Below are 12,279 nucleotides of genomic sequence, written 5' to 3'. Positions count from 1 at the left end.
ATTTGAAGAAATTTTTTAGGATAATTTTTAATGCTATGAAGGCCTTGCATACTTGTAGGGTGATTACTTTATAATCATGCGACCGTTGTCACGTGTCTATTTTTATGGTTGGGTTCGGGCGTGACATTATGTACTCTCTTAAGGATATATTACTTTCATCTTAATCGTATATAACTATAGAAAAGACATTACTAGAGTAGAAACTCATATGATTGCCTATCTTTCAAGCTATGTTTGTTTGCATATAAGGGAAAAGAAGGGAAATAATTTTTTTGTTTGGGTAAAATGAAAACTACTAAGAAATGTGAATGTGAGGGAAAAAGTTTTTGTGGGGGCTGGGCTCACAATTTTTTCTATTCTAAAATTATTCTTATATATTCTTAAAAAGTTTGGGCTTTTTTTGTGAAATAACTTTCAAGTTAACAAATATTTTATTTCTCCCTTATTTTTCTTAGGTTTTAGGCATACGTTAATAAATTGTTTTAGAAATTTTTTTTATGAAAAAATAACTAATTCTTTTTACAGCCTTATTAATTTCCTGGACCCATTTTTCTTTTATCTTCCCTTCTATTTTTTTTTTCCCCCATTCCACCCAAAAAAAAACAAAAAACAAAAAAGGGGGAGAGATGGTACAGCATAGCTGTCTTGTCCTGCCGTTTCCAGAAGCACATGTGAAAACACTTATGTAGTAGTGCTGTTCTGATTGATCGACTAAGCTAGGGTCCCATTTTCCAGCAATGAACGGACAATGACAATCAAAGGGAATTCATTCATAGATTATTGTAGACTTGTGTAAAAGGTTTATGTCCGAGTTTTTTGTCATTTAGTACGAGTAACATGCAAGTTGTAGCAAATAATTGTGAGAAGAAGGATGTGGTCTTAAAAATATTTGCACTTGGTACAGGCCCCAAAGATCAAGTTTGACTTTACTTTTACAAAAATTGTTTTTTAGTGTCTATGTACTATCAATCAATCGTCTATCGTTTACCAAAAAAAAAAATCAATCGTCTATCTTCTCGGGGACTCGGACACAAACGCAATACTAGCAGAGAGAGAGAGAGAGAGAGAGAGATGGCCATGGCACATATTCTAGTCATACCATTTCCAGCACAAGGCCATGTGAATCCCTTGATGCTTTTGTCACGAAAAATAGTGAAGCATGGGTTCAAAATCACATTTGTAAACACAGACTTCAACCACAACCGTGTTGTGGGTGCGTTGGACAGTCTCATGGATTCAAACATTAGTTTGGTGTCTATCCCAGATGGATTGGGTCCTGAGGATGACCGAAATGAGTTGGGCAAGTTATGTGAAGCTATGTTACACACCATGCCCGAGAAGCTTGAGGAGCTCATAAAGTATATTAATGCTTCAAATGGTGATGATAAGATCAGTTGTATAGTAGCCGATGCTGCAGGTATGGGGTGGGCCATTGAAATTGGCATTAAGATGGGAATTAAAAGAGCTTTCTTCTGGCCTGGGACAGCAGCTTCGCTTGCCTTGCAATTCAGCATCCCAAGGCTGCTTGATGATGGCATTATAAATTCTGATGGTAAGATAATTGTTATACTATTTGATCTTTATGTTAGTTTGAACATGTATGCATTTGTTTTTTTTTTTTTTTTTTTTTTAAATTTTATTTTATGATCACGCATATGTTTTTTTCGAATGTGTTGTTTAAGGTTGTGCACGGGTTAGTTTGGGTTGGATTTGTGCCTAACCTAGGACTGACCCAATCAGTTCGGGTCTCCCATACCTGGACTGGTCACGACCAATAGAAGGAGGCGGTTCGGGTGGTCGGATGTCTTCAATTTTCGGTTTGTTTTCGGTCGGTTTTGGACTGTGCAAACATTGTTAGATTTTGCAAAAATCAACTAGTTTTTGCCGAATTCCATCATTTTTGCCAAATCTCGATAGATTGGATAAAAAAAGACCAGCCAACCACTCCAATCGGCAAAGAATAGCTAGTTTTTGGTGTGTAGATGGTCAGGTCGGTTGAAAATTGGTTTTCCTTATTTAGACCCGTCAACCGACCCGCCGATTTTGGGTTTTGGAGGCGGAGACTTGCCGCCAACTATCACCGGCATCGAGTTGGTAGGTTTTTGGGCCGGATCAGTCGGGTTGGATAGGTGGACACCCCTAGTGCTATTTGTCCTACTTTAATACATAATAGTACTCATTTGAAAGAATAAAGCATCTATTGGTAGCAAGGATGAAGCAACCGACCACTTATTAAATCACATAATTTATTAAATCATTTATATAAGTCACATGATTAAGTAGGTAATGTATAAAAATACATGTAAATAATATTTTGAGGTGCCACATAATAAGTTGTAGGAACCTTATTTCAAACTAATTTGGAGTTTTTAGATCTTAAACTAAGCAAACTTAAAGTTACAATTGTTGCACTACAAGTGGCATCCATATATTCCACCAACCAGCCCGACCTAGATCGACAAGGTTCTAATGGTTTTGACAACCTTTGGAAGATTGCAATTTTCAATGTACGTGCTAGACCAAAATCAAACTGATTAGACGTCAAATTTTGGTGCCAAACAATTAATTTTATCATTTTATGATCAGACCAACCAAAGGCATCTTCCCTCCTTCATTTTGCCACCACTACCGCCCATATTTGCAATCATCGTCAACAATGTTGACCCATATTTGTCATGCCTCACCGATGCCCCACCTTTCTCCTTAACTCTCTATTGCCACCCAAAGTTTGTGGAACTGTTATGCCTCGTTGATACCACCCCCAAATCTATCTTCTTCATTGATGATTACACTTGTTCAATTTAAATTGACAATCGGTCCAGTTTTGTGGAACCCAATCCATTCAGGTTGGTTGCAGGTTGACCTCCTATCCAACCGAACTAGAGTCGTGGACACCTGTAAGGCTGTAACTACAAGTAAGAGTATTATTATTTTGTTTGCATCTTGGTAGGATTAGAAATAATGAACTTAAATTAGAGTTATTTAACCTATTTGGGATTTGACTAGTTAAGATTAGGAATTTGTATATCTAATATAATTTTTTTTTTTTTTTGTATAGTGTATATTTAATTTTACCATATCCTTGTCATGTCTATGTTGGCATGCACTAATTTTTCTAGTCCAAATTGAAAGGCAAAATCCAATAGCTAGAGTAGATAATGGAGTGTGAAACATAGCAACCAAATTTATATGGAGACTCATGATTCTTTTAGTACTTTGGTCTCAAATTTTTTGGAACTGATTCAAAAAAATTGGTTGAACTTGGTATTGAATTCTACTATGAGCTTAGTTCATGTGTTCTAAGAGACCAACTGACCATGAGATGCCTGCACCCTAGCTCAACAAAACTCAAACCCTAACTTGGTGTGAACTATATTTTAATCATACTTTTTTTTTTTTGAGAACATATTTTAATCATACTTGGTAGTCTTTATTTATGCCTTATAGCTTTTACCACATATAAGCCAAACTCGTGACCCAAATAACATCAGTAATAAGCAAAATAAACATGATAATCCACAAAGAATCGATTTTTTTTTGGGGGTAAAAATGGCTATCTGATTAAATTCATCAATTTTTTTAATCAAATTGGGAGATCTTAAGTTCAAATCATATCTCCATTTTACTTCCCATTTAAAAAATTCTTACATGTTCAGTCCTACTTAAAAAGGGCAGTTTAGACCTACACATAACAGGGAAATGTTAGATTAAATTCATCATTTCCTAATAAATTAAGAAATTAAGGGTTTCGAACAATTGATAATTTATCATCCTTAACATAAGAATACTATCAAGTTATAGGGTATTTGTTACGTCTATACAATTGTGTTGACAAACTGTGAACAAATTAAATGCAACACTTAAAATCTTTGTTAGTCTTGGTTTAATATTGAAAATATATCAAAGAACAAGACAAGTTAAGATTCAAGCCGTGAAAGACTCAAGGATCTCAAAAACATAAATTTTATTGCACTACATTTCAACACAACTCGATCTATTGAGTTTTACTTAACTTGACCAGTTGAACTAGAAATCTCAACTGATCAAGATTTGTGTAGTTTGTATTTGAAGGATTTTCTGTCAACCCGTTTGATCTAGGATTACATGCACTTCAAGTCTATATACTATATAAGCAACCCAAGAGCATATTTTTTTAGGACTTTTTGAGAGCTTTTTATTTATTTATTTTTTATTATTATACAAATCTAAGAATTTTTCAAGCTCCCTTGAAGCATCAACCAAACATTTACTCGTATTAAAGATTCAATGATAAAGTGAAGTACATGCATCCAGTCTACTTTCATTTTCATGGTTTAAACCTTTGAGAGATGGCAGGGCCGCGCCAGCTTATTGCCAGGGTGGTCCCAGGACCACCCTGACCTGAACAAAAAAAAGTTATACATAATAATTTAAAACCTTATATTTACCTACCTTTAAAAAAAATTTTAAGAACACCCTGATTTTTTTTTATACCAATAAAATTAAGTTTTAGTCCATAATTTGAGCAACTTAACAACAGCTTATGGTAGTCCAAAATTTGGCCTGAGTTAGATGTTTTTATGGATGTCTTCCTGGGACCACTACATTTGTTGGTGGTGGCCCTTAGTCCAAGGTGTCATGAGGTCTTCTTCTTCTTCTTCTTCTTCTTCTTTTTTTTTTTTTTTTTTTTTCCAATAAATTTCTACCGTTTATCTTAATATATATATATATATATATATATATATATATATATATATATATATATATTAGTCTTTTAAGCAAAAAAAAATCATATGCTTTTATATTCTTTTAAACCTATATTACGGCTTTACTTTTACTTTTTGCTTTACCTGACATACTGTCATTGTACGACTACTTTTCCTCAAAAATATTATAATATATATTATACAACTAATTGGTCAAAGTCACCTAGATTTAGCTTTTTTCATTGTACAACTACTTTTCTTTTTATTTTTTCCGTTAATTTTGATTAGAAAAAAATAGTAGTTTTAGTTAATTAAGTGAATAAACTTAAAAAGTTACTTAATTTTTATATAACATCAATTTTTAGTTAATTAAGTAAAATTTCATGTATTTGCGTGTTTTTTTTTTTATTGTCGTTGTCAATATATAAAATTTTCTTTTTATTAGATTGTGTAATTTATGCTTCTTGAGGAATACCCTGAAAAAAATTTCTGGAGTCGCCATTGAAAGGTAATCTCAAAGTTACGTTGTGTGGACATTCAAGTGTAACAAATCCAAAATAGAAGAGTTAATGAATTTGGAGCTACATGTGATCATGTTAATAAGTACTACATGAGGTAGCAATAGAATTAGGGTAGTTTATTGTACAAATTTCAATTATTTTTTAGTGGATCTGTATGATTGTAATTTTAAATCCCCTTAGATTTTATTGTGGCACGTTTTGTTCTATTGATTTTCCTATGGTAATCATTTGATGTTTACTAATTCATATTTGGAACTTATTGCTGAAAACTAAAAACTGAAAATATTGTACAAAAATAATTTTTTAATGTGTAAAAATTACTGTTCATCCCAAAAAATACTGTTCATTGGCCTAAAATCACTGTTCATGGCCAATGAACAGTGACATATGCGCGTGGAAAAAAAAAAAAAAACGGGCTGAATGTGGACGTGCTGTGCTATCCAAACGCATTCTTAATCTAATCTTTCACTTGGCTAAGAATTGGGTAAAGTAATCACAATTGGGGTCTAAAAGGCTAAAACCCTAACAATATTTCATCATGCTAAGGGAGTCTTTGGAAATATTAGTAGTAGTGATGTTCCAATTAGTCAATTAATGTGATCAGTAGCACTTGATTTCTTTGTTTGCCTTGCAGGAATCCCAACCCAAAGACAGGTGATTCAACCACTCCCTGCAGGCATGCCTGTCATGGACACAGACTATATTCCGTGGATTCGTATAGGTGATTCAACTTGTCAAAAGATTGTCTTCAAATATATCTTACAATACATGCAAACTTTGAAGTTCGGAGATTGGTGGCTTTGCAACACAGTTCCTGAACTCGAGCCTGTAACGTTTTCTTTGGCTCCAAAGCTCCTACCAATTGGTCCATTGATGTCAAGCAAACGCATTGAAGATTCAGTGGGACAATTTTGGCAAGTAGATCACTCATGCATAAACTGGCTCGATCAGCAACCACCCTGCTCAGTCTTGTATGTTGCCTTTGGTAGCTTTACAGTTTTTGACCCAACTCAATTCCAAGAGTTAGCTCTTGGTCTTGAGCTTACCAATAGACCTTTCCTTTGGGTGGTACGTCCGAATATCGTTGATTGGTCAAGAACTGCATATACAAATGAAATTCAAGGCACTCGTGGGAAGATCGTAGGTTGGGCACCTCAAACAAAGGTTTTAAATCACCCTTCCATTGCTTGTTTTATTAGCCATTGTGGTTGGAATTCTACTATAGAAGGTGTAAGCAATGGGGTACCTTTCCTGTCCTGGCCTTACTTTGCTGATCAATTCCTTGACCGGATCTACATTTGTGATGTTTGGAAAGTTGGACTAGGATTTGAGCTAGATGAAAATGGAATTGTATTGCGGGAAGAAGTTAAGAGGAAGGTGGATCAACTACTTGGTGATGAAAGCATAAGAGCAAGATCTTTGGAGCTTAAGAAAATGTTGATGAATAATATAGCAGATAATGGTCAGTCTTCAAAGAATTTCAACAACTTCATCCAATGGCTAAAGGCATAAAGCCGCACGTGATATATGCAGTAGAAGTTGAAATCCCCTCTCATGAAGTATTTGCACATAGAAGAAATTGATAATCCTTTAATACTGACACCAGAGTGTCCCTGAGGTAGATCAATGTAACTCATATAATGATGCCCATAATAATAAAGTTTGGGAATGATGTCAATCTACAAGTTTTGGCTATAATCAAAATAAAATTGGTACATTCATAGAAAGAATTATGCTGTAAGCCATGCACCATTAAATAGATCCATCCATCTTGTATCCAAGTTCCAACGCATTACTTCCTCAAAAAAAGATTTCAACTCCCTTTCACCTTTTTTAAACCCTTTTGAAAGGTTACAACAATGTTCTTCTTTATTTTATTTTATATCTTTGCTCTTCAATTAAAAGTCTTGCTCTCTTATTTTCTGTTAATATAAAGAAAAATTGCATTAAAGGATCGCCTATCTTTCCCAGGAATTTAAAAAAAAGGGGGGTTGATTATTGTTTAGGTTTTTAGGATTCACTTTCTAGATCCAATGAAAGGTTTTTTTTTTTTTTTGGAGGGGGGGGGGGGGGGGGGGGCTTGTAATGCTAAGCCTAGTTAAGTATTGAGTATTCCATTTTATTGGTCCTTGTGGATGGCATTTTTGTATGTGGTGATCATAGATGCATAGACTTGTGTCTGCAGTGAGAATTAAGAATTTTGTATTGATGCAAATAAATGTCCTTGTATTTATAGGCAAGCTTGCATCCCTTGGCAATAGAAATATTAATTTGTTAATGAACAAATATATTATCAACAAGACTTACAACCTAAAACCAAAAACTGGTTTCCCTCTAATGTTACTGTGAGAATGTAAGCTTGAAAGAAACGAAAATAGTGAAAAGATCAAGGTGAAACTAAATTCTTGGTCCCTTAAGTTTGCCAATAGTGCACTTTTGGTCCCTAAATTTGAAGCAAGCACTTTAACTTGTGCAAACAAAAACAGTTGACGACTAACACAATGGGTCGACATGAGTCTAATTGTAAATGCAAGAAAGGCAAGACAGAGAGATTTGCAAAAATGAGCAACAAGACAATTTGGAGGTAAAGTGGGACAAAGGACGATTTCGTGAAATTTTGAGGAAATGGGCTGCGTTTTTTTTTTTTTTTTTTAGGAAAACACACTTCATTCAAAAGAAGAAAACTGGATTACATCATGGGCACACGTGTGCTCAATGAAGCTAGGGCCCTCCTCTAGCCATGCATTATAATCCACCACATGCAATGCATGTGGGGCAAGTAAATGGGCAGGGGCACTCCCCTGCCTTTTAACATGTGACACTTCTGCTACTCTAAACGTCTGAAGGTCTTGAATAATGCCGCAGACAATGTTTTGGATCGAGGATGGGACATCTCCCACTCCTCTGGCTGCTTTGCTCACAATAAGAGAGTCACCTTCGAAAGTTGTTTCCCTTATCCCCACGTCCTTCGCGAACTGGACAGCCACTTCCATCGCCTTCGCCTTCGCCTCTACTTCCACTGCTCCAGTGAGACCTATCCTCTTCTTACTCAAGGCAGCAACGACCAAACCTGCACCGTCACGGATGATCACGCCAAAACCAACCTCCCTGCTCCTGGTGAAGCATGCTGCATCGTAGTTCACTTTGTATTGGCCTTGCTTCGGAGCTGTCCACCTCACCACCTCCTGAGGCTGAGCTTCCTACCTGCTCCGAACCCCATTCGCCGTTTGGAACTCCTCAAGTAAATAGCGCGAGCACTTGATCACTGCCTCACCAGTTTTTCGTTTCCCTCCATGCTTTGCTTCGTTTCTATTCCTCCAAATCCCCCAGCATATCATCATAACCCTCTCCATAAGATCCGGATAGGCATCCCTCCACTTTAGAAATTGACCCACAACTTCAATAAACTCCCATGACTTTGAGATGGTAAAGGGTAAGACAAGCTTACTGTGGGACCACACTACTAGCGCTTGCTTGCAAAACCAGAAGAGATGGGTCGTCGATTCAATCATATTACCACACTCCTCGCACAGTCCCTCTTGAGTGACCTTCCTTCTCCGTAAATTCTCCTTTGTGGCCAAGATGTTCCTACACGCCTTCCATCTGAAGTGCTTCACCTTGTTGGGGACATCCATACTCCATATACCTTTCCAAGTTTCCCGAGTCACTGACTGATCCGAGCTAGTTGCTTGGCCACCTCCCTCCTGCACTGTTTGAGCTAGATGGTAGGCGCTACGCACCGAGAACTTACCATTTCTTGAACCCGTCTAGTAAGTCTATCCCGTGCACCATATGCTCTCAGAGGTATACTAAGTATGGCCTCCACGTTTTGGGGTATAAACCACAGTTTAATGAGGTCCACCTTCCACTCCTTGGTCGCACTGTTAATAAGAGAGGACACTCTCGGCTCACATGGTAAGTCGTATTTTGGGGAAATGACCATGTATGCGTGCAGTCTGAGGGTCCACCTGTCTCGCCAGATATCAATTTTCTCTCCATCACCCACCTGCCACCTCACTCCCTTTTTTATCAAGTTCTGGGCAGCCATTATACTTCTCCAACCTTAAGATGGATGTCTGCCCATTTCTGCATTAATAAAGTTGCACCTGGAAAGTACTTTGCCTTAAAGACTATGTAGAAAAGAGAGGAAGAATTGGTCTGTAATTGCTAGCCCTGCTTCTCTAACAAAGCAAGATTAAATTTCTCCAAATCCTTAAATCTCATACCACCTTGGTCCTTCGGGAGGCATATCTTCTCCCAACTCATCCATACCATTCTCTTTTCATCCTTCTTTTGGCCCCACCAAAATTGCCTCACCATCCCTGTGAGCTCCCGACACAAAGTCTAAGACAGCCGAAAACAGCTCATAGTGTATGACGGCACTACTTGCACTACCGCTTTAATTAAGATTCCTTCCCGGCATTTGAGAGCAACTTCTCCTTCCACCCTACCAGCTTGTTTACTACTCGTTCCTTCAATTGGGCAAAAGAGTTCTTTTTTTTATCTGCCCACTAAGGAAGGGAGACCACGGTAAGACTCGTGTGGCTTAATGAGCTGGGCACCAAACATGGTTTTGATAAACTCTTTTGTGGCATTATTAGTATTCCAGCTGAAAAAATAGGGAGGTTTTACTCCGATTTAATTGCTGACCCGAAGAGGCTTCATAAACATAAAATATTCTTTGGATTCACATTCCTTGATGGTGGCCTGGCTGAAAATCAAGCTATCATCGATGAAAAACAAGTGAGACACTTTCGGTCCCCTTGCGGATGCCACCAACTCTTTCAAGGTTTTGTTTTGGATTCCCTTATGGATTAAGGCCGACAAACCCTCTGCCACCAGGATGAAAAGATAAGGTGACAATGGGTCGCCTTGATGTAGCCCCCTGGTTGGTCTAATTGCACCACATGGAACCCCATTAACTCGAATAGCATATGTGACTGGCGACACACACCTCATGACAAGCTGAATCCAGTGCTCATGAAAACCAGGTTTTTGCATGATTAGTTGGAGACATTCCCACTCCACTCGATCATATAATTTGCTCATATCCAGCTTCAGCGCCATCTCCCCATATTTTCCTTTCTGTTTCCTATGAATATGATTCATGATCTCATGGGCCACTAAGACGATATCAGTGATCAGCCTTTCAGAGACAAAAGCACTTTGGTTTTCCCCAACTACCTCTTTGAGCACCCCTTTTAGACAGTTGGCAACCATTTTTGAGGCAAGCTTGTAAGTGACATTGCATAAGCTAATTGGTTTATAATCCGTAACTGTCTCCAGGTTCTTCATTTTCGGAATTAACACAATATGAGTTTCATGAAAATTTGGCGGAGCTACACCATTGTTAAGGAAATTTAAGACAGTTTGAATAACCACAAGACTAACTTTAGGCCAAAAGTGCTAATAAAATAAAGGCGACATACCATTTGGCCCCGGAGTTTTGAACGGGTGCATTTGTTTCAGAGCACACTCCACCTCAGGTGCTTTAAATTCTTGCATCAGCGTAACATTCATTCTGTCCGTCACCTTGGTGTGTATAGCATCCAGCAGTTCTCTGCTCACCATGGGCCTTGAAGATGTGAACAAATTCTCATAGTATTCAACAAAAGTTCGGCCAATGAGCTCCTCATTGATGATTTGGAAAGTGGTTTGAGAGGGGGATTGATTGGTGAAGCTTTGCTGGGTTTAAACTTTTTTTTTTCCTTTTGTCTAATTTTTAATTTAATTATGAGATTTCAATTTCTATTTTGGGGTTCCAATTCCTTTGAACAATTTTTATGGATTAATTTCTTTGTAGTTTGTATGTAATGTAATGGAACGTGGAAAAGAATGGAAGAAGAGTACAATCGGCATGCAGTTAGTTCATCAAGAAAATATTAAATTTTAGGGATTTATTTTAATTTGTTTTAAATTTTTTTAAGACTATTTAATTACGTGGTATAATGAAATTGACATGACATGAATTTATTGGGTCAACTAATACATGTGATAGCCTGACAGGCTTAGGTAATACTAAACTGATGCATCAACGCCAAACATAGACAAAAGAACTTTTTTACAAACACTGTCTGTGTCTAATGTTAGGAGATATATTAAAAAAAAAAAAAAAATCATAAAAAAAGGAGATATATAAAAATTTAAAATTATATAGGGCAAAATCAAAATTATCCTCCAGTTCTGTATGAGGACTGAGGAGGATAATAACTATCCTTAATAGACACCTGACTGGAAAAGAAAAACCAATTTTCATGTCATTTCATGGAACCATTCTTTTTTCTTTTTTTTTTTATAAGAAAGATGATAAATTACTAAAAAGGCAAAGACAACAATGGGGGAACCGATCCATCAAATTCCTTACAAAAGACCCAAGGAGGGATGGAAGAGATGGATTGGGGTCCCTAATTTGAAGAAATACACGCCCAACGGGCTAACTGATGAGCGAGCTCATTACATGACCGATAACAAAAAGAGAATTTTGAAACTAAAAAATAAGTAAAAAGGTTGCTTTGGCTTCACCCCAAACCGGGGATTGAGAAGATTCCTTAGCTGCACAGACGGAGGTAATCATACCATTAGGATCACGGCCAACAACAGAGATGAAGGTCGCATTTGGTCTGATGGCAGTGTCAAAATTGAATTTGATCCAACCTGTCGGTGGGGGGTGCCATTGAAAGGCAGTGGAGGGGGATAAGGACAGCCAAGCTTCAGAATGAGAATTGAAGGCTCTGTTGATGTCAGCAGCATGCCTATTAGGGGGGTTGGACAGGTCTTCAAAAATTAGTTTGTTTCTGCTCCACCAAATGTGGTCACACGTAATTGCAGCTAATAGGGAGAAAGATGGGCCAACTGATGGGCAGAGACCAAGGAGACTCACAGGATTTAGGATGGATTTAACCCAATCAGAAGCTGACTTTGGTGGGATGGAAGATAGATGGATGGGGATACTTGTGTGCCTCCATACAATAATGGCAAAAAGGCACTCAAACAAAACATGGACCACCGATTCTTGAGGATGATGACACCGGAGATAGGATGAATCCAACCTAACAATTCTTTGAGCAAGGAAT

The 12,279-nt window shown here is 37.4% G+C and overlaps 2 protein-coding genes across 2 annotated transcripts; one reads left to right on the top strand and one right to left on the bottom strand.

Annotated features, from left to right (window-relative positions):
• Positions 1-980: 980 nt before the first annotated feature.
• LOC142622419 (UDP-glycosyltransferase 83A1-like) lies at positions 981-6,933 on the top strand. The gene is made up of 2 exons (XM_075795882.1): positions 981-1,552; positions 5,841-6,933. Exons 1-2 carry the CDS (start codon positions 1,072-1,074, stop codon positions 6,716-6,718), a joined length of 1,359 nt encoding a protein of 452 aa, XP_075651997.1. The 5' UTR covers positions 981-1,071; the 3' UTR covers positions 6,719-6,933.
• A 939-nt stretch (positions 6,934-7,872) lies between these two features.
• Positions 7,873-8,841, bottom strand: LOC142631351 (uncharacterized). The gene is made up of 2 exons (XM_075805495.1): positions 8,411-8,841; positions 7,873-8,320 (listed from the first exon to the last, which is right to left on the bottom strand). Exons 1-2 carry the CDS (start codon positions 8,839-8,841, stop codon positions 7,873-7,875), a joined length of 879 nt encoding a protein of 292 aa, XP_075661610.1.
• Between the last annotated feature and the right edge of the window lie 3,438 nt (positions 8,842-12,279).

This window comes from Castanea sativa, chromosome 1 (genome assembly GCF_040712315.1).
Source record: "Castanea sativa cultivar Marrone di Chiusa Pesio chromosome 1, ASM4071231v1".
Taxonomy (NCBI): domain Eukaryota; kingdom Viridiplantae; phylum Streptophyta; class Magnoliopsida; order Fagales; family Fagaceae; genus Castanea; species Castanea sativa.
The sequence above is the reverse complement of the archived record's forward strand: the minus strand, read 5'-3'. Positions and strand labels throughout refer to the sequence as shown.

Bases quoted from the DNA above. Each gene is read 5' to 3' on its own strand.
- LOC142622419 (XM_075795882.1), top strand. From the start codon at position 1,072: ATGGCCATGGCACATATTCTAGTCATACCATTTCCAGCACAAGGCCAT. The intron at 1,553-5,840 runs GTAAGATAATTG...TTTGCCTTGCAG, and splicing joins TGGCATTATAAATTCTGATG to GAATCCCAACCCAAAGACAG.
- LOC142631351 (XM_075805495.1), bottom strand. From the start codon at position 8,841: ATGGATGTCCCCAACAAGGTGAAGCACTTCAGATGGAAGGCGTGTAGG. The intron at 8,321-8,410 runs GTAGGAAGCTCA...ATGCTTCACCAG, and splicing joins GCGAATGGGGTTCGGAGCAG to GAGCAGGGAGGTTGGTTTTG.